Source organism: Glycine soja, chromosome 16, assembly GCF_004193775.1.
Source record: "Glycine soja cultivar W05 chromosome 16, ASM419377v2, whole genome shotgun sequence".
Taxonomy (NCBI): Eukaryota; Viridiplantae; Streptophyta; class Magnoliopsida; order Fabales; family Fabaceae; genus Glycine; species Glycine soja.
The window spans coordinates 37257884-37280455 of NC_041017.1; the positions used below are offsets into that span (position 1 = coordinate 37257884).

General features: G+C 32.5%; 3 protein-coding genes across 3 annotated transcripts; 1 reads left to right on the plus strand and 2 right to left on the minus strand.

Moving 5' to 3' along the window:
- Positions 1-225: 225 nt before the first annotated feature.
- On the plus strand, positions 226-7399 carry LOC114389461 (vesicle transport protein SFT2B-like). Its single transcript, XM_028350147.1, has 6 exons — positions 226-612; positions 3345-3398; positions 4084-4157; positions 5945-6062; positions 6160-6218; positions 6940-7399. The coding sequence occupies exons 1-6, from the start codon at positions 460-462 to the stop codon at positions 7016-7018; spliced, it is 537 nt and encodes a 178-aa protein (XP_028205948.1). The 5' UTR covers positions 226-459; the 3' UTR covers positions 7019-7399.
- A 1017-nt stretch (positions 7400-8416) lies between these two features.
- On the minus strand, positions 8417-11763 carry LOC114389526 (4,5-DOPA dioxygenase extradiol-like). The gene is made up of 3 exons (XM_028350213.1): positions 11315-11763; positions 9628-9998; positions 8417-8770 (listed from the first exon to the last, which is right to left on the minus strand). The coding sequence occupies exons 1-3, from the start codon at positions 11555-11557 to the stop codon at positions 8575-8577; spliced, it is 810 nt and encodes a 269-aa protein (XP_028206014.1). The 5' UTR covers positions 11558-11763; the 3' UTR covers positions 8417-8574.
- A 6348-nt stretch (positions 11764-18111) lies between these two features.
- LOC114390978 (extradiol ring-cleavage dioxygenase-like) lies at positions 18112-19889 on the minus strand. Its single transcript, XM_028351948.1, has 3 exons — positions 19541-19889; positions 18659-19026; positions 18112-18496 (listed from the first exon to the last, which is right to left on the minus strand). Exons 1-3 carry the CDS (start codon positions 19775-19777, stop codon positions 18301-18303), a joined length of 801 nt encoding a protein of 266 aa, XP_028207749.1. The 5' UTR covers positions 19778-19889; the 3' UTR covers positions 18112-18300.
- Positions 19890-22572: the final 2683 nt, after the last annotated feature.

Sequence of the window (22572 nt, forward strand, 5' to 3'; positions counted from 1 at the left end):
TAGAATAATTATTATATATACTTCTGGAATAACTATTCTAAAATAAGAAAAAAAATTCTAAAAAACCTATTCTAGAATAGAATATTTTCTATTATGAAATAATTCCATAATATATATTTGAAAATGCCATGAGCGACGAATTGCAGCCTTGGAAGGTAGTTTGGGGATACTTCAAATGCTGTGCTGTCGTATTAAGAGACCAGCTTGTCAATTAGGGTCCAATTTTAGGCCCAACTCTTATGGCATCCCCATAATAATTAAAAAAAAAAACAAAAACAGAGAGAAAGCTCCTCCATGAGCTTGATTCCAGTGAAGTGGAGTCGTTGTGATATCTCCATCGAAATTCCACACTTGGTTTCTGAAAATCGAAGCAACTTCAGTTAGTTAGCGTTCAATTCCATAACCACAGATCCACACTTTTTTATTTTTTCCATTTTCCCGAGAAAGTGTGGGGAAGCAATGGAAAAGATGAACAAAGCCTTCGAGAAAGTGAAGATTATGGTGGGAATGGACGCCGAAGATGAAGAGCAACAAGCTGCAGCATTGAACAACAGCAACTCCTTCGCCTTCATGGACGACTTCAACCGCAACTGCACCTTGTCCACCACACAGGTCTTCTACTTCGCTCCATTTCTGTTCTTATTGATGAAGTCAACTTGTTACTCGTTTCGGTTTCTGAGAAAATGGAATGCAAAATTCGAGTGAAATTGGATGTGCTCGGGTTTGAACGTTGATCTGATCCTTAATTGTTGTTTTTGACATTGCAATGTTTTAGCATTTGATTTGATTATCCGTTATTGTCATATTTAAAGTTCAGATTTTTTGGTATTTTGATTTGGTTTGCTGTTGTTAGATCAGAAACTGTAGTTAGTATGTTAGGCTGGATGATAGGTGCGTGAGAAGTTTTGATCTGAATGTTACACGAGGAAAGCTACTCCATAGTTACATAATTCTCTCAATAACCATGCATGCTACATACCGAATCTACCGGATCACGCACCGTGAACTGGATTCTAAGCTATATGATGAATCATTTACCTACTCGAACCTTGTAACCATACTGGTACCACGTAGCTGATAACTATGAGCTACTCTAAGTGAGAACAACTCACATTGAGATTTATTTGGCTCCCCCCTCTATTTACAGTGTTCTTGAGGAAAATTAGAAAAATACTGCCCCCTAAAAATATAAATTTTAACCATGAATGGAGGAAAGGTATAGGAATAAAGGTAGGGAGTCGCATGGGCAGTGGTCATCACTCTTTTTGTCTTTCATTAGATACTAAGATGTTATAAGGTTATCAATTGTGGAATGCAGAAAATGGCAAAAATCCAGTTAGGGTTTTAAATAGCGTGCTATAGCGGCTTTGCCCATTATAGGGGCTGCCACAGTGGAGCCGTTTGGTGTGTTGGCCATAGCAGAGCTATGTGTTTATTCCAAAAAAACCCTTTGAACAGACCTTAGGGCTTTTTTAGGAGGCCGTTTTTGGGATTTCAATTTCCAAAAATTAAATCTACAACTATAGTTGTGGTGGAAATAACAAAGAAGACTTGGATTTAGAAGATGATGATTCCTATGTAGGAAACTTGTATTTGATTTTTGGTATTTATGTCAAAATGTTGCCTTAATTGCAGGTCACCCCTAGCCTGCCTCAGTTGTGGCCTCTTTGGGGGCTGCCTTAATTGCAACCTCAAAGGTAGTGGTTTAGTCTCATATCAACTAGAGATATGGCTTAAATAGAATTTATAAAGCTTGGGCAATCTTTATCTTATAAGCTGCTTTTGTGGGGTTGAGTTATGCCTTAAGTCCAAATTTTAAGAATTTACTTGTATGTTTTGTTTAAGACACTTATGACTTTTTAGTTGTTAATTATGAATGTCATCAATTTTGAGAATTTATATGCATATAGTATGCATTAAACAAACTATTCTGCTATCTACTACTATTTGCTATCCCACTATAGTGTTTTTGAGGCTATCCACTATGCGCCACTATCCGGGATTTAAAATATTGAAGCCAATAATCTACTATATCATATAGCAGATAGCGCTGTGGGAAAATAGCAGAAGTCGCATAGCTGTTGAAATATATGATATGTTATATATATATATCAATTAAACACATAAAAAATTAAGTTGTATGCAAATAAAAATAAAATGCATAAAAATTGGCATAATATTAAGTTGCTAACTCAAAAGTTCAGTTGGCTTGAGACTCGCGGGAGAGGACAATAGGATGCAGGATACATGCCGCAATCACAACACCCATAGTGGGCACAATAGCAGACGGAGTCACAATTGTGGATCTGAGAAATTCTGCAATGCTATAGCTCTAGTGTGCTAAAGTTGCTATTTAAGAACATTTGAAGTTTTTATGATGTTTCAATCCACAGATGATATATGATTGAGAAGTCAAATCAAGAGAAAATATAGCGATAATATTTTCTTGTAGAAACTATCATTGTAGATTTTTGTGTACTGCTGGAAATAACTTATACTGGCTTTTAGGTGATAAATGAGAATGTTTCACTGATGGATTGCAGTGAATAATTAAATATCTTCACAAAATCATTCATAAAAAGGTGAAATAAAGGAAATAGTTGTTGGAAGATGAAATTAACTGGATGACTGGAGTACATTTCATTTGGCTTGGATATTTATGGACTGTCTTATTGAACTGAATTCAGATGAGTAAGGGGTATCATGACATTGTATAACTTTTGGGTTCATTTGGACTGTAAGATGTTACTTGGTTAATGGGTGGAGATGTGTAGTCTATAGAGATGTTATGTTTTGAGGCTCCTTAGAATAAAGTCTCAATACACTAACTATGCAATTTCAAATATATAATGATACCTTCTGTTTCAAACAAATGGTTTTGGATGGTGATATCTTGTTGTTTGGAGGACCCAGAACTACTCAACTACATGCTGGTGTTAGATTGGTTTTAGGAATTTACAGAATTGAACTAAAGCTAACATAGGGCTTTGAGTAGCATAATGATGTCGGGTTTCTCTCTCTTATTTGTTTCATTCACTTTACCTGTTATTATTGGGGGTTGGTTGGTTATGACTTGGGGAATATAGAAAAGGCCTGAAGTATCAGTTTTACTTGATATTTTTGAGACCTGATTAACTGCTATGATTAGGCCATTAGGCTCTAGTCCCTACATATCTCTCTTTTATCCTATATTTTTGTTTTCTAACCTCTGCATCAATCTTCTCATATTTTCTTATTTACCCAAGCTATTGTCATATTGAAATGTTCATCTGATTCATCTAACAGATTTCTATTTGTAAATTGTCTTTCACAGTTTAACTAATATGCTCTCTGTCTGTGACCAGAGACTATATGGTTTTGCCATATGCTTTGCTGCTGGATTATCTTGTACGCTATTGGTAAGTTTGACATTATGATTTTTCTCTTTAGATAAGTGAAGCTTATATGCTAGTTCTTCAGTTCAGTGTATAATATTAATCTTAAGCTGCCTTGAATCTTTCTTTAAATATGACCACACCCAATACTAATAGATAGCCCAATGGCTCCTACACTACCAGTGTGGGCTCATGTATGTACCTTATATCCCTGTGAATGTGATTGTTGAGAATGTTTCTATGTCTAGTATAATTATAACCTAAGACCAATGAAGTCACAACACAAGGCAGCAACCTTGCTGTTGTGATTTTGTTCATCATTAGATTGCATTATTGTGATTTTTTAAAAAACTATCAAACAATTATTGATACTTCCAACTAGGCACTGATGCCACAGAATTCTCCGAATAGATATAGAGCATAAGAAATATGCTCCTATGCTTTTGGCTTTTTTGACTTAAATCAACAATCGGAGTAGAATAGATGGAAAGAATTACATATTTATAATATGAGGATAATGAACAAATCTCATAATGGTGTCTCTCGCCTTTTTTTTTTTTTAATTTTATGTAAAATTGTTGGGAATATAGTTCTTTCCACTGCCTTTCTGAAAACTTAACTTACAACTGTTACTCTTTCTACTTTAATGTAGAATATTGGCAGACAAGAATAAGCACTAATAAATGGCATTTCCTCTCCTATGTTACAGTCTATGCTTGTTTTCTTCAAACCAATCAAGTTTGCGATAGCATTCACTCTTGGTAATCTGCTTTCACTTGGAAGGTATGTTCTGTTTTACAGCTGTATAATTATATTGTGATGCTGACTTCCTTGTGTTTTGCAATTTAATGTATTAGAAACAAGGATAAATTTAAATGGTCTCTAGTTCACTGGATTCCATTCACAGATTTCAAATATTCCGCTGTTGTCAGTAATGGACAATGTTCCGTTACTGTTTAAATCAGTGAACACAGCACTAATCATATGAGCCTCAAATTAGTACTTATGCCATAAGGCTCTCACACCCAATAGGATATTCTATTGGATTGTGCTCTCTTTGTGGGCTTATGTTCTAACAATTAATTGGTAAAATCCATTAAGTATTGAAGGAAACTGGGACTTAACCCATAGATCATACAAACTAACATAAGAAAGAAACATAAACTTAGCATTACAGTGACTAGGCTAGCTCTTCAAGGGCCTACCTTCCTCCTAAGTCCCACTGTTCTCACTGATTCTTGCTTGCCTTTGCTCTTTCCATCTGTTTGTTTTAACACACTTAACAAACCTCACGCCTTCCTCACTCTTCCTCTCCCCTGCATCCATGTGTTTAGTCTGTTAAAAGAAAATCCTCCATGTGTATTCCATTTTATCTCACCTCTGTTGTTCATGTGTGTCCTTAATTACTCCCTTTCCTTTCTCTTCACATAGGCTCTTGTTATAATAGAGTATCTATCACAATGCTTACAAGAGAGATTTTCATGGTTTAATTTCTGTTTTTATGGATGAAAGTGAAAGGCACCAAATATTAGGAGTTGATTCTGATAAAATAGATGTTATACAATTTGAATTCTTACTTGGTACTTTTTAGTAAACAAACTTTAACAACCCGTATAGAACTACTTTCTTAAGTTTAAGATATCAAGATGAAAAATAAGCATGACTGATTTGCATAATCTCATTCTGGACTCCAGTTTTCTTTTTCTTTCTTTCACCTGGGTGGTGTAGCACTCAGTGTTATGAGTATCTGATGTCTTTCTTGTATATTTAAAAGTTATGATTTGAGCATTCGTTTCTGCTGTAAGTAGCTAGATTAATCAGTGGTGAGAGATTGCTAGTATCAAAGTGATAATTTTTCCATAGATACAATCTGAGATTAAATTTTGTTTATAACATTTGATTTCTCTCTCTCATAAAAAAATTTGTCCCTCTTTTATGTATTTTGCTGTAGAAATGGCTGTCTAGTTACATCTTATTTTTCATCTTACAAGTTTAGTATTTTAAATTGAATAAATAGTTTACAACAACAACAACAACAACGCCTTATCCCACTAGGTGGGGTCGGCTACATGGATCAACTTCCGCCATAATGTTCTATCAAGTACCATACTTCTATCCAAACCATTAATTTCGAGATCCTTTTTGATAACCTCTCTTATAGTCTTTTTGGGTCTTCCTCTGCCTCGAATTGTTTGTCTTCTCTTCATCTGGTCTACTCTCCTCACTACAGAGTCTACCGGTCTTCTCTCTACATGCCCAAACCACCTAAGTCTATTTTTCACCATCTTCTCTACAATAGGCGCTACTCCAACCCTCTCTCTAATAGCTTCGTTTCTAATTTTATCCTGTCGAGTCTTACCACACATCCACCGCAACATCCTCATCTCCGCTACACCTACTTTATTCTCATGTTGGCTCTTGACCGCCCAACATTCTGTTCTTATAGAAATAGTTTAAAGTTGAAAATTTAGAATAGTTCTGTTCTTATAGAAATCGTTTTTAACTGATTAAACTCCTTGTCATATGTTCTGTTTTCTTCAAATGCTAAGTGGGAGTCTTTTTTATGGCAGCACAGCATTCCTTATAGGTCCTAAAAGGCAAGTTACAATGATGCTTGACCCTGTTCGTATATATGCAACAGCCATATACATTGCAAGTATGATAATCGCCTTGTTTTGTGCTCTTTATGTAAGTCAAAATGCATCCGTCTTTTGTTCCTTTTATTCAAACACAAAAAGAACCTTTCTTTTAATAGCTCAATATCTCATTATTTTGTATTAAGCAGGTTCATAACAAGTTACTGACATTTCTTGCAATTATTTTGGAGTTTGGGGCACTTGTTTGGTATGTCACAAATTTTCCAATTGCCTTCCATATAAATTTGTTTGAAGTAACCTGCAGTGTGCTGTATGCACACATTAAGTTACCCTACCATAAATCTGTTGTAGCATAAGCAGGAGTATGCCTATTTTAGGGAAAATTCTAAGATAAATTCAATTATATATGCCCTTAAGAGAAATGCTATATGTCCAGCGATACGCCCCAGAGAAAAATAGTCACAATGATTATAGAATTGGTTAGAGAGGGCAATATGAATTGTTATAATTTAAAACAGAAATTAGCTCAGTTGTGAAAGGGGAAACTCTTGAAAAATTCTTCCTGTATTCTGTTCAGATTCACACTTGTTCTTTCTATCTTTATTCTATTCTTCAATTCTGGTTCATTGATTCGTAACACCCAGTCTGGCAGTACCATATTAAAATTAGTAGAACACTTTTTCCATTTCAGTTTTGTTAGGTCCCACAGTTTTGCTGATTTCTTCAACTTGGTTTAGCCGTTTTGGCACACAAAAAGAACCTTTCTTTTAATAGCTCATTATAGGTCCCACAGTTTTGTGCTCTTTATGTAAGTCAAAATGCATCCGTCTTATATGCTATCAATATTTGTATAATCTGATATCTCTTAGATAATACAATAATATGATTTATCCTGTTGTTATTGACAGTTGTCCACTCCTTTGTAATGTTTAAATATTTATTCTATCTTCTGATGTTTTGATTGACAGGTATAGCTTGAGCTACATCCCTTTTGCGAGGTCCATGGTTTCAAAGATCATGGTTTCATGCTTTGACACAGAATTTTAGGCTATATAGTATATACTCGAGACTATGGCACTGTTTGTTGAACTCGCTGCATTGACACCCCCAATATCCTTGCAGCAGTCCTGTAGAAAAGTGTTTTTTGCTGCTGAAATACAATTGTGGACAATGATTCTCTACTGCTTGCTCTTTCCTTTTGTGGTGTCTTGTTTAGGTTTCACTAGATTGTTAGACGTAAAATCTTGTTAATTTCTATTATGTTGTATATGAGCTAATGTAAAGATTTTAATTTCTCTCAATTAGTTGTCATTTCATTCTTGGTGGAGGCTAAGGTGGGAGAGTTAAACATGTTTTTCACCATGGGAAAGGTTTTGTAAACCATTAATTTTTATTTTTTAATTTCAATCTGTTGACTTTTTTCTTTTTTTCTTCTTCTTATCTTTTCTTATTTACCCTTTTCCCCCTTCCTCTCTCCTTCTCTCCATTGTAGACCACCAATGTGTTATAGTCGGAATTTTTTCTCCTTTTCTCTTTTGCCCCGCGTGCTTCATTTCACAAGAAACAAAAATAATGCTACAGAAAAAGAAAGCCAGATGCAGGAGACACTAGGAGTCAATTACTACATTGCTTTCTTTACTAACCACTTCAATCATCACCGGGTACCTCGCACTACACACTGATGGACATATCAAAGGATATTTTTTAACAATTCTTTTAAATTTCAAGAATTTCAAATACTTCAATTGAAATTCTTTTATTTTTAAAATTTTGTGTTTGAATAAAAAAAAGTTAAAATTATGAGGGTGAAAAAAAATGAATGAAAAAAAAGAAAAGATATGATTGGTATGCTAGTTATGTGTGTTTTTCTACGCTCAGATCCGATCGATGTTCCAGAATCTCATATGGTGTTTCTTGATGAAGAAGACGATAAGAAGAGAATTTCAATTTATCACCTTTTAAAAAAAAATTGAAATTCCAGAGTTTTAGTTGTTTAAAATTCTGTTTTAAAATTTCAAAATTTTAAATTCTTTACAAAAAAATATCCAAACAATGAATTTTAGATTACAGAAATTCAAATTCTTTGATAAATTGCTTTCCTTAGTTAAAATTTTCTATCCAAACATACTCTTAGAAAATGGGATTGTTCATTTCAAGGTCAATATATACCATTGGCGAGAATAAAAAACTTAGAATAGCATTTATGTATTCTTCACCGATAAAATACTAACCGCATGACTCATCCATAAATGAACTACTTACTAGTAAGGGGAATGACACACTGCACCAACTTTGTAATACGTTTTTCTGAAGTATTATTACCAACAAGGCCACTGAAAATTAGATAACTCACATCGATGCTACTATTAAAAATTAAAAATATGAATTTCCAAAGCTAAATAAGCAGGAAGATGTGAAAAGAGATGGATTGAGCCTGTTGCCAGATAGGAACCAAGCCATATAGACCTTTAGAGACTAAGTGATAAACAAACACAAACAGTATACATTTCTTTATTGATTCAAACAATGTATTTGTAATTTTAATTATTATACATATTAAGCCAACAGTGAACAGTATATAGGGAATCTATGAATATGTAGGATCAACTTTTAGCTGTTGTAAAACCGAAAGAAGCATAAGAGATAGAACCAGCATCCCAACTATCATGTACAACTTTGGCCTTTGCATTTTCACCAGCAGCTCCCATGGCCACATGCAATGGGAAGAAGTGATCTGGCCAGGGATGAGCCATTTTTGCATATGGGGCCTTCTCTTCGAATTCATTTACTTCCTCGTATCTACATGGATTAAAACACTCGCATTAAACGATACATAAGCATTAACAAGCATGCTATCCTTTTAACTATTTCAAACATTCGACACTATTTCATTCTCATTAATTAAACTCTTTTTTAGTGGAACCAAGCAAGCGTGTCATTTTTTTTTTACCTCATTCTATTTTGTTTTATTTTTAAAACATATCATATATGGCATGTCCCATATCAAATAGACAATTACTCCATCATACGCGAGGAGTTTTTTTTTTCCCCGTTTGAGTCACATTGAAGGTAGTTTTCTCACCTTTTAAGACAAAAATGTAGAAGCAAAGGGGATCTTGGATTAGCATTCAATTGAAAGTGTCGTCACATAAAAAAGAAGCATTCAATTGAAAGTAACGGGAAAACAATGCTTTCTTAACACTTCCTACAACACTCCTCTATTGATTAAAATTCAAGTGGATCTCACAAGTTTACGAATGAAATCCACCAAATGAGGAATAAAACTCATTATTTTGTAAAACCACATTGACTTTCACTAAAAAAAATGTATAATAAAGAGACTTAAAAACCTTATTGCTAGCATTTCTTATATGAGAAAAAGATTATGCAATCATCTAATCACAATTCATTATATATATGATAAGTTCTTTAAAAATCACACAAATAATGTTTTGTCATTAAATAACAGTCTAAAATTATTTTAGTAATATTAGTGCATCATTGATAAACTCTCCTTATACAGCTAATATCTTAAACAATTAAGAGTAAAAAAACGTGGGTGTAGTATTTGAGTATTTGCAATTCTTTTCGAGGCTTAGAATTTCTATGCATGTGAATGTGAATGTGGAAACCAAAGCAAAGAGTTAATTAATTACCTTCCATCAAGAAGAGAGGTTTCTAGCCAGGACATAAATGCGGAAGCCCAAGGAGCAGGTGGAGAACCACGAGGTGCCATAGCTCTGAGGTTGTGGGTGGCACTCCCAGAACCAATGATGAGAACACCCTCATCCTTAAGAGGGGCCAAAGCCTTTCCCATGTTGTAGTGATAGGTACCACCTTTGTTTGATGAAATAGAGAGTTGACACACAGGGATGTCTGCCTCTGGGTACATCAAAAAGAGAGGCACCCATGCACCATGGTCAAGCCCACGTTTCTTATCTTCATCCACATGGCTAAATCCTGATCCTAAGAGAAGCTCCTTCACCCTCTTTGCCAACTGTGGAGCTCCTGGTGCTGGATACTTGAGCTGCCAATAAAAGGGTATAAGTTAAAGTTAAAGAAATACCAAGATAATTAACACATAAATAATTGATGTGACTTTAATGTCTGTACATGCAGATATAGTGTAAATTTTACGTAATTATCTAATCATATACACTATGATTATTTACATAGATTGTTTCAAGTTAAGTACCATTTTTTAACTTTGTTATTTAAATATAAAAAATGTTGCTTAAATTTTTTTCAAGAATATTTTTTTCTTCTGAAAGAGAGAAATTAGTTTTAGCCAGCAAAACTCACAGAATTAAGATAAATATTTATTTTAACAATTTTGATCGATATTGAAATAATATTTTATATAAAATACTTAAATCTATGTTCATTATAAAGTCCACATAAGTAAGATAGAAATTTTGGCCAGGGATTTGGGGGAGAAAAGGTTAGAACTTAGAAGTCAAAGATACCACAAGAAAAGAAGAAAAAAAGGCTTAACATTATATTCGAAATGAAAACTTCATCGGCCAGTCAATGTCAGAAATTGATGCCAGAAACTTCTAAAGACATTGTTATTGTTCACTGATTGGAGCGCTCTTTATATATATAAAATAAAAAGTAGGTTTAGCTTTTATGTTACTAACATTGACTAAGTTTTTAAATTAAATTTTGAATAAAAATTATACAATTGTTAATCAGTATAAATCAACGTATTCTTACATCGATCACTTGTTCTAAAAGGCTATTTATAAACTAATAATTTTAAAGTCTTATTGTTGAATATTTAATAAAATATTTATTATCTTTAGCATGTGAAAGATTAGTTGACTGATAATCATTTGACCAAACACATTCAAACAAATTATTGCACATACGAAAATGATATGTTATTCGGTCTTTTCACAATCAATAGTGGGTCTTCAATCAATAATGTTTGAGGCCAAAAAAATCAAACATCATTTTCCATTTCACCCAAGAGCTTAGCTCAGACAGTTTTTTTTTTTTTTTTCTTTCTAACAAAGCATATATTCAAAGATCTCAAACAACAACAGTAAAATCGCTCCCAAACAAAAAAAGAACAACAACAATAAGAATACTAATAATAATAGAATTTGACAAGTTGTAAACAGTGGAACCAAAATTACACATTTAAAACAAATATGGGAATCAAGTTTATAATTTTATCTAAAAACAAACAAACATATCAAATATAATTGTGATTGAATCGCATTATAAAAAATAAAATTCTTTATACTAAAATGTAAGTGCATAGCCTATTTTTTTCATAATAATAATAAAGCAAAGCAACATTGAACAACATTAGAGTTTTAGAGAGGGCAAATTAACCTTGTACATGGATTTGGGGAAGCCAGAGAAGTCGTAGATGGTGTCATTTTGGTCAACGACGTTGACGGTGGGAACATGGGTGTCCCAGTGGGCGGAGATAACAAGAATGGAAGAGGGTTTCGTCGGAAACTGCTCCTTCCAGGAATTGAAGAAGTGCCACGCAGGGATTGAATCATCTATGACTAGACTTGGTGCTCCATGGGACAAGTAGAACGTCTCCTTCAATTTCAACCCCATATTCATAATCTTCTTTTTCTCTTCAATCCAATCACCACACAATTATTACAACTGTAACAAAACCTGAAGATTTTATTCATAGACAATCAATAAATAAGCTATCTATATATATAGAGAGAAAGAGATCAGCACAACAAAGAAGGTGGCTTGTGGATTTATTCAACAAATTAACGGGAGAATAACGAAACTTTGTCTATATTATATTCTCCTTGTTTATGTCTATCACATTTTGGCAGGGAAACATTTTAAAATGGTTTTAATAGTTGTTAAAGTTGAATTTTTGACAAAAATAATTATTAATTAGATTTTATTTTATTTTTATTGAACTTTGGATTAATTAAAAATGATCGAGTATACAAATGTGACCAGCTGCAGCATTAGCGAGGACAATTCTTTGGTAAGTCTTATAATACGAAAATTAATTCATTCATCATCGGTCATCCCCCACCATCTAAAAAAATTAGGGCCATTGATTTTGATCCCGTAAAATTCTTCTACTCAAACTTTTCCATTACCTATTATCTTCATTTTTATATTTAAGACTCTTTGTGAGAATATAAACAGTTCATTAATTTAATTAATAACATTAAATTTCTTAATAATTTGTATTTTTTTTTTAAATTGTCCTTAAAGTTATTAGGATTGGTCATTTCACCTAATTATTTTCCATTTGGTTATTTAATGGGTGGCCAAGCAATTTCCTCAATTCCCACAAGAGTAAGAAAGAGTTCAGAGTTCATCATCTTATTAATTTGTAGGCTTTTTTAATTTTTTTGTCCCTCATCTTTTGTGAATTTTCGTTTTTAGTAAATTTTTGAATGGTAATAATTCCTAAACAAAAATGTTCCATTTCCAGACCCTCTAGTTTTTTACACTTCCTGTACAATGTTTTTCCTTCTATTTCTTTTTTTTTTTTACCTCTTCTGCCATAAAAATTGGTATTCCTCGTGCATTTGGCATGGTCAAAGAAAGAGAATGCTAACACAATTACATTTATTAAAAGTTATTCATTTTTTTTTGTCTTGAGGCCAAGTGAAAATTGACTTTATTGATTTCTCGTGCATGACCATCCTTCTTGCTACTTTCCATTTGAATCGACTTAATTTTTTGAGGTGTCTTGAGTTGAAAATGTCATATATTTGACTAGACATATATAATTAAAAAGAGTAATGATATATGAATGTTTATATATTTGAAAACAACAAATAAAGAAATATCTCCGGCAAAGAAGAAATATATATCAATGAAAATTATAAAAGAAATAAACTAAAAATTTAACATTGTTCTATGATATAGTAGACTGAATCTTATTTTTTCCTTTCTTTCGCTTTGTTCTTCTAGATCTATATATAAAAATAAAATAAAATAGTGGAACTGTAAAAAAATCCTTCTTTAAGTATTTTATTTTATTTCAATATGTTGAAAGATAAGAAACTATAAAACTAGTATCAACAAACAAGCTTTCATTATATACTTAATATTAGACAGAATATGTCAAAATCATTCAATTAAAATTGGAAAAGAGAACAACTTACATTAGAGAAACAATAAAAAGATTGGCGGACTAGTATTTCTTGCTTGTATTAATTCATCCATTGAAATTGAATAGAATAAATAAAAAAATGTTAAAATTAATGAACAATTTTAGAAATAAAAATGACGACATTAAAAAATAACAATGTCATTAGGAAAAATAATAATATATTATTTGATTATATAACTTTTTGTTTCATGAAATTTAAAGCAAACAAGATTTTTTTTAATTTAAATGTGCTATAAACTTGAATCAAAAGATATGTTAAAATGTAATTAATACACAACAATAGAATGACCGTAAAAAAACAATAATAGAATGAATACTTGTTTAAACTATTTAAGGAAATATAATAATTTACAAACATGTCATAGAATTAATGAGAAGTAAATCAATTACTATTATTATTCAATATTATGTTAGTATTTAAGGTAGAAAATAATTTATTATCGTTATCATTAATTATCATTGTAATATTTACGATAAATTATTGTAAAATTGTCATAATAAATCAAAGTTACCATAGTTATAAAATACTGCATAAAATTTAATATATAATTTGATTTCCATGTTATATAAAATCAAAATATATTTAAGATTTAATCAATTATTTTAATATGATATATATATTACAATAATATTAATTGCTATAGTTATTATAGTAGCATATTTTTATAAATTAAAAAATAAAAAATAATAAAATTTAGATGGAAAGATATTATATGACATTTAACTACGTGACAATTGATAATATATTTTTTTTTTTTGGATAATTGATATATGGTGAGTGATTGATATGATAGCCCACGATAATTGATTGATAAAGTTATTATTTTATTTTACAAAATCAAAATTCATATAAGATTTAATAACTTTCTTTTTTTGAATATATTTACTTAATGAATTGATTTAATTAGAGTATGTAATATAGCCATTGTAATCCATATAAAATCAATAATTCTGATTTTAATTATTTAAGTCTAATCATATAATACTTTTTTAGAAGTTCAATTATTTTTTTTTTTAAAAAAAAGTAAATATCTATAACAGATTTAAATAAATCACCCTATGGAAATTTTGACAAGATAATACAAAATATATTTTGCTTTCAGTATTCAATTTCTGGATCACAAATCACAATACAATTCAAATCGCAGAAACCTAAATCATGCAGGAAGTGATGATGGTGCCAAAACGCAAACCTAAATCCGAATTACCATCTAGAATTCAGGTCCGGTGACAAGGTAGACCACAACATGTGGAAGTGGAAGGGTCACGTCAGAGAATTAGGGTTTGGAAAGTTTGGTGTGTATTTCGGGGAGTTGAAGGAGATGACGGTGTTTCCGAAGGAGGAGCAGCTCAGGGACAGGATCAGTGAATTGCATGATAGTGTTCTGCTCCTCATTACGAGTTTTATGGACACAAAAGATGTTCTTCTTCGGAACCTTTACAAACATCTCACGAATCTCACCTACATTAACTATTATGGGTGCAAACGACATGCGTGTGCATGTTTTAAGAAATTTGTGTCTTGGGTTCTCTCTATTCTGTATGATTCATATTCCTCAATTAACTAGTCTTAGTATCCAAAGTTGGACAAAGGATTACGACCTAGATAGGATCATGCAATATGCTATGCGTCACAATGTCCCACAGTTGACAATAACATGTCTAAATCGAACCTTTAATTAGACCCAACTATATGTTATTTAAGTCATTTTCTTTGATCTTTTACTCTCAGTCTTTGACATCTCTTAAGATTTGCTTAGAGTTTTACTATTCGATAGTGATATATATATACTTCCAAAATCTCTGCATTTGCCTGTATTATGCATCTGAAAGGTCTTTATTTTACTGCAAATGACAATCACTGTGATGAGCCGTTTTTTTTTCAAGTGTCCAATGTTAAATTTCTTTCACTATCAGTGGTATTTATAGCTCCCAACTCTCTTCCACTTGCAATCTTTCTTTTCTTGAAGAAGTAAATATGAACATAGACATAGGAAGAACAACAACTTCAACCATTATAAGTTGGCTGCAAGTGTTTGCCAATGTAAAGATATTGACTCTATCTTCATGGACCCTTGGAACAATGCTACATGTAAGTTCACTCTAGTATGTTTTGGTCTCTTTATCTTTTTAATGCTCACAACGTGCTTGAATTCTTGTTCTAAATTTTTTGCTAGTACTCAATCTTGTATTTCAAAATAGTCATTTTAATGTCTCATATTCATTCTAATTGTGTAGGATCTCTTAAATTCCAATCCATTGCCACCTCAACCCCCATGTTTTATTAGATTGGAGACATTAAGAGTGGACAGTGAATGGCCAATAACAATTTATAAGGAAGCAGATATAGTAGTGAAGTACTCGCTTCATTTGACTCTCTGTTGTCGCTTCTCATATTGTTCTTCTCATATTGTTCCTGTCCCATGAAAATAACACGCTTTGTTTAAGTTAAAGATTTTTTTATTTTGCTTCAACTATGACAAATTTTAAATTTAAGGAATTGTCACCGTTGGAAACAACGTCTTAGATATACAATTTTTTATTCGCTTGTTGCTGATAATTGGGATGGTAAGTAAATTTTTCTCTTTACAAAAAAATTTGAAGATACTTTATTTCGATGATTTTTAAATAAATATTTCGGTTTGTAAATTACACGTCAAATCTAATATATAGATTTTATAATCATAATTAATTATGGAAAAAATGATTGTGAATTGACAATATATATAAAAATTCAATCATGTATTATAATTTTATTAACTTTTAAAATAATTTAAATTATGATGTGTGATTGAAACATAATATAAAACTATTTTATATTGTCATGCATAAACATTAAACTTATTAATTATTGTAAAAAAAGTGATTCATAACATATCATATTTTTAAATAAATACAAAACAACCTTATAAATAAATATTTGAATCATTCAATTAAAAGCTAAAAATTAAAGCAATCAATATATATAAACTATAAGGGAAAACATTTATCTCCTAAGGAGAAAAAGTTATACATGAGATTATAGTTAATTATCGTAAAAAATGAGTATATATGTTCCAAAGACAAATAAAATACTAATAAGAACCAACCTTTCTGTTCAGCATGCATCTTCCTTAGAATCTGTGGACGTGTCACCCATTTTGCACAATTCATACCATCAATTATTGTTCCCATGTTGTCCATATCGTCACCTAACCTTACTGTTTGAGGCACATTGCCTTCTTCTTTACGCCAACCAACCCACTAACTTTGCTGTCAAGACTCATCATCACTGTTGGCTCACCAAACCACTTTTGAACATAAGCACCGTAGAACCCCAAAAGTTGTGTGGTTCAACTTAACAACACTGAGTGTAGAAAAAGTTATATTTGACACCGAAAGAAATGACAGTTGTATGTATAACATTTTATTTTAACAATGGAGCCAAGCAAAGAGTTTTAAAGTTTATCACAAATGGCCAAGGGTGATCAAGACTTCAAAGTTCAGGCTAACCTTTTGGTAAAAGAAATCCAAGGCAGCATTCAATCAAAGAATAGGTTTCACTGTTTCAGGTTCTGTATGCTATGCAATATGTTGAAGAACAGTGCAACTTAAAACAAATTAACAAGAGTTAGAAATGATAGCAGTGAGAATGAGTCCATGAAAAGAAAAGGGAAAAAGAGAAGCACTTATATTTGTTTCCTAATTACATTCTACTGAATTATTCTTACACAAGTTTTGTAGATAAATGCATGCACTGTAATTTGTCAACCTGTAATTGTTTGTGCAAATTCTAGGATTGAAGGTATAATAATAATTACCTGCTGATACTATCAAATGATATTTATGAGTAAAATCACACTGATAACCCGTGGAATAATGTTACTTACTTGATTAGATACTTCAAAGTTAATTAGGAAGTTAAAAGTTCATACTTCATTTGCTTACAATCAGCTCAGTCTTACACAAAAAAACATTCAAAATTATCAATGCTAACAACCAAACTTTGCTTACATTCAATATATTTTAGCCACAGCTCTATTAACACGAAAATGACATGTCCTCCTTGACAGGTAAATCACCCCTCTAGTTTTCTATAAAAACATCTAAACCACATGTTGCAAAAGTGAACTCTACCTAAACTTCCATAAAAAGTTTTATTACATGGATTATGCACGTTTGAGTGCTAGTAGTATCAAAGAAATACTTTCCCTAGGCCTAAACCTCCCAAAATATTGCACCACTGGCATTGCATGTCATAGTAACAAACATGTCATATGCCAACGAGTTCTAGACCACACCATGTTCCATAAACCAGTCTTCTCTTGGAACATCACAGTAAATTGCTGCCGACCAATTAAACCCACTCAGACTAGAACAACTCAACACATTGAATGGAACAACTATATAATATGCCTCATTTTATACAAACAAATTAAAGCAGACAATGAATACCTATGAACCACATTCATATTAGCTTACCTCTTCAGAAAACTACAGGAAATCCAAAATGCAAAGATGCAGTTATCAGACCTTGATTTTAATACATGGAAGAATGTGCAAAACCCCAAGCATCATTGCAATACAACATGTTTTAATAGGTTAGTGTAGTACATACTTTTAACATATTTTGAACCATGGTTTGTCTAAAACGGAAATAAACAGCAAATCCTACTGAATTTTACCTACCTAGTTCCAGTATCAGCCGCATCACACAAGGATCACAAGATAGAGCTCGCAACCATCTAAGCTAGTTTGCTTAGCTTTCATCCTTCATTCTGGTTGATTTAGTTATTTATTCAGTTAAGCAATAGGTGTATTTCTCTGTTGTATGTTGCATGCACCCTATGAGGTACCAAGTGGTGCGATCTATAAATGCAATTGGGTCCAAGTATTGTGTATCACATATCATTTTTATCAAAATTCATTCAAGTTTTTTCCTCTTTACCAGTTTTTTTAGAAGGGGTTCAAATCCTAAAAGCAGTGGCTAAAACCAAGAAAATAAAAATAGAAAAGACTAATTACCAACAATCAAATCAACAAAAGAGAATTCCTCAAAATAAACTTCATTTATTAACAGCAATTAATTTATTACAAGTCAATTCTTCGCAATATACCACAGAAACATAAGCCTAAACTAGCAAGCCAAACATCTTCATAAATATTGAATAACTGTGTTTTGAGCCAGGGTATGCAACTGAACAGAAGCTATTCTGTATTAAGAAATTCAGCTAGCGGCTGATGTAAACTGGTAAGAGGCATAAGAGAGACTCCCCAATTCAATACTGCTGTGGATAAGTTTGGCCTTTGCATCTTCACCAGCAGCACCAATAGCAACGTGCAGCGGATAAAAGTGATCCGGCCAGGGATGAGCCTTTTTTGCATGTGGTGCTTTCTGCTCATAATGATTTACATCTTCATATCTACAAAAGCAATTGAAAGCTTTAACAACCAATCCACGAATAGCCAAACTCTATAACATTCAATGATTGGCTTCTTGGTAATTAGATCCATGCACTTAACATCCGTAGCAAGGTCAACTACACATTTAGCAGATTTGAACATCAAGACAGAAAAAAGTGTACCTTCCTTCAAGAAGAGCATCTTTCAACCAATTATCAAACTCTAGAGCCCAGGGAGCAACAGTGGAGTGAGGCTCAAGTGCTCTCAAGTTGTGAACAGCACTCCCAGAACCCATGATCAATACACCTTCATCTTTAAGAGGGGCCAATGCCTTTCCTAAGTTATAATGATAAGTTCCATCTTGCTGAGATTGAATAGATATCTGACAAACAGGGATGTCAGCTTCTGGATACATCAAAAAGAGAGGAACCCAAGCACCATGGTCAAGTCCTCGCTTTGTATCTTCATCAACATGGCTGAAACCAGATTTCTTGAGTAGTTCCTTCACCCTCCTTGCCAATTGTGGAGCTCCAGGTGCAGGATATTTAAGCTAGTAGAGTAATCATGTAATGTAAGATATCTCTATATAAATCAAGCTAACAACATCACCAAAATCACCATGGATAATCCAGTCCCGGGTCAAATTAAAAAACATCGTTATTTTGGAATGCCAAAAATTGAACATGAAGACATAATTGTGTACACAGGCAATTTACCAGGATTGCCACACAGAACTCAACTTAACTCATTACAGAATCGAAAATCCGCAAACGAGAAGGAGAATGAAACTGAGACACCGAGAACAATAATAAAAGATAAAGCATGTTTTTAGTACACCATGACCTCACAGTTGCCGAATGTTAAAATTTAACCGTTTCCAAAAAAGAATAAAATCTAGCACATAACTGAAAACCACAAACAGAAAAAACTATATATTTTGTGAAAAATGTTTTTAATTTAAAAAGGATCAAATAGCAATAACTCAAATCCTCGTTTCTTACAAAAACAAGAATGGAAAAGAGGGTGAGTAGGAGTAATCTAAATTTAGAGGTACTAAGTGAAACCTGGTACATTTGTTTGGGGAAGCCATAGAAATCGTAGATGGTGTCGTTGATGGAGTCAACGACGTTGACCGTGGGAACTGCGGTTTCCCAATGACCAGAGATGACAAGAATTGAAGAGGGTCTTTGAGGAAACACGTCCTTCTTCCATGACTGAAGGAACTTCCTGGCCTGAATGGATTCATCTATGGACAAAGTTGGTGATCCATGAGATATGTAGAATGTGTCCTTCAACGCCATGTCTAGTAAGGAATCTACTTTACCTTGTTGATATTCTTTCCTTTTGCTTTTGTCACGCACACACGCAACACAACTACAACTACAACCACATGTATATATAGAGATATACAGAGAGAGAATGAAGGGGGAGACACAAATTGAAAGCAAGAAAACAAAGGGAAAAAAACACAAAATTATACATTACAACGACTTAATGGCCCACGATGGATATTAATTAATTAATCAATTAAGGGATTGTAATATTGAATCGGGATACTAATATTTTTTTTAAAATGTATGATATATATATATATATATATATAATAAATAGTATCAAACCATCAGAGTTTATTTTTTATTAAAAAATAGGAATTAAATATATTTTTATTACTTGTAAGTTAATAAGTTAAATGTTTTTCATTTTTGTCCGTAAGTTTATTTTTTTTATTTTAGTTCCTATTGGTTTTTTTGTCATTGTATATTTTTTCATGTTTAATTCATGTAAGTTTGTATTTTTTTAATTTAGTTTTTTTAAAATTTTATTTTTTTATTTATAATTTCCATAAATTCGTATTCACATCGATTAAAATTTTAAAAAAAATCAAATTTACAGAAATTAAAACTAAACAAAATATCTCATCGGAATTAAAATTAAAAAACTGTAAAATCACGACAACTAAAACTAAAAAAAAATAAACTTAAAACCCAAAAATGAAAAAACCCTACCTTACCAGAACCAAAAACAAAACTTAACCAACAAAATAACACTAGTTTCACGGAAAAAGGATACTGTTAAAGTGTATAATCGGATGAAAATGCTGTTAATATATTTTTACACATTTTTATAATTAGTTTCTACAAAAATACACTTTATAATAAATTTTAAAGGGAGTTATATTTGAGTTTGATTAATTAAATAGGACTCATTTTTGTACTCTACCCTTACCTAATTACTTTTTTTTTGGAAGGTTCCATTACCTAATTACTAGCATGCAGTGACGCGAATGCGTGTCATCGATGATGCATCAAGTGGCGAATGTCCTCTGGGTAGTTGGCAGAATTTGGCATACCAAGTTGCTTTACGCGTGAAACACACTTGTTGTTATTGTTCCTAATTCTTAAAAATTACTATAAAATAGAAACAATGTTTCTGTCCGACAAAAAAGATGAAGGTCGTTTTTTGTTAATACATGAAGAATGTGCAACACATGCCTTTAACATATCTTGAACCGTGGTTGGTCTATTAGTGGAAATAGATTGCAGATCCTAATGAATTTGGCCAACATCCTTAGGGTATCAAGGATCACAAGGGAGGAATGAAAATACTGAAATCAAATTAGATTTTATTAGGCTTAAGTCTAATTTAAGTTATAAGAACATCATATGATATGACTTTGACTTATTTATCTATTAAAGTTCTTTTATTTAAAATTGACTTACATAAAAAGTATGATTTGATTTACAAATCTATTTATCAAGCTAGTTTGTTATAATTTAAGATTAAGATAAAAATAAAAATATGTATGTGAAACTTTATAGATAAGAAAAAGACTAATCACCATCATCTCAACAAGAAGGAGTTCCTAAAAAAAAACTTTTATTAAGAACAATTATTTTATTATAAATCAATTCTTTGTAATATATCAAAGAAGTCTAAACTTTCAAGCAATACATATTCATAGATATTGAAATAACTGTTTAAAGGGTACGCAACTGAACAATAGCTATTCTTTATTAAGGCCAGCTAGCAGCTGATGTAAACTAGTAAAATGCATAAGAGAGAGTTCCCATTTCAATGCTATTGTGTATAAGTTTGGCCTTTGCATTTTCACCAGCAGCACCAATTGCAACATGCAAAGGGTGGTAAAAGTGATCCGGCCTGGGATGAGCCTTTTTGGCATGATGTGTTCATAATGATTTACATCTTCCTGTCTACAAAAGCAATTAAAACCTTTAACAACCACTTCATGAAGTGTCAAACTATACAATATTCAGTGGCTAGGTGTTTGTTTACTGGTTTCATACAACAACAACAACGTCTTATCCCACTAGGTGGGGTCGGCTACATGGATCAACTTCTGCCATAATGTTCTATCAAGTACCATACTTCTATCCAAACCATTAATTTCGAGATCCTTTTTGATAACCTCTCTTATAGTCTTTTTGGGTCTTCCTCTGCCTCGAATTGTTTGTCTTCTCTCCATCTGGTCTACTCTCCTCACTACAGAGTCTACCGGTCTTCTCTCTACATGCCCAAACCACCTAAGTCTATTTTCCACCATCTTCTCTACAATAGGCGCTACTCCAACCCTCTCTCTAATAGCTTCGTTTCTAATTTTATCATGTCGAGTCTTACCACACATCCACCGCAACATCCTCATCTCCGCTACACCTACTTTATTCTCATGTTGGCTCTTGACCGCCCAACATTCTGTTCCGTACAAAATCGCCGGTCTTACCGCAGTCCGATAAAACTTTCCCTTTAGCTTGATCGGTACCTTTGCATCACATAACACCCCCAATGCTTTTCTCCATTTCATCCATCCGGCTTGAATGCGATGATTCACATCCCCTTCAATTTCCCCATCATCTTGTATTACAGACTCAAGATATTTAAACCGTGTGACTTGAGGGATAATATGGTCTCCTATTTTCACCTCTGAGTTAGAAACCCTCCTTCTTTTGTTGAACTTACATTCCATATACTCTGATTTGCTTCTGCTTAGGCGAAAGCCATGTGTTTCTAGAGCTCGTCTCCAAGTTTCCAACCTCTCATTCAACTCCTCCCTCGACTCTCCAAGAAGGACTATGTCATC

Coding starts and splice junctions, on each gene's coding strand:
- LOC114389461 (XM_028350147.1), top strand. CDS start 460: ATGGAAAAGATGAACAAAGCCTTCGAGAAAGTGAAGATTATGGTGGGA. Junction 613..3,344: donor GCACCTTGTCCACCACACAG/GTCTTCTACTTC, acceptor GTCTGTGACCAG/AGACTATATGGTTTTGCCAT. Junction 6,219..6,939: donor GAGTTTGGGGCACTTGTTTG/GTATGTCACAAA, acceptor TTTGATTGACAG/GTATAGCTTGAGCTACATCC.
- LOC114389526 (XM_028350213.1), bottom strand. CDS start 11,557: ATGAATATGGGGTTGAAATTGAAGGAGACGTTCTACTTGTCCCATGGA. Junction 9,999..11,314: donor TCCCCAAATCCATGTACAAG/GTTAATTTGCCC, acceptor TTTTATTGGCAG/CTCAAGTATCCAGCACCAGG. Junction 8,771..9,627: donor ACCTCTCTTCTTGATGGAAG/GTAATTAATTAA, acceptor TAATCCATGTAG/ATACGAGGAAGTAAATGAAT.
- LOC114390978 (XM_028351948.1), bottom strand. CDS start 19,777: ATGGCGTTGAAGGACACATTCTACATATCTCATGGATCACCAACTTTG. Junction 19,027..19,540: donor TCCCCAAACAAATGTACCAG/GTTTCACTTAGT, acceptor TTACTCTACTAG/CTTAAATATCCTGCACCTGG. Junction 18,497..18,658: donor GATGCTCTTCTTGAAGGAAG/GTACACTTTTTT, acceptor TTGCTTTTGTAG/ATATGAAGATGTAAATCATT.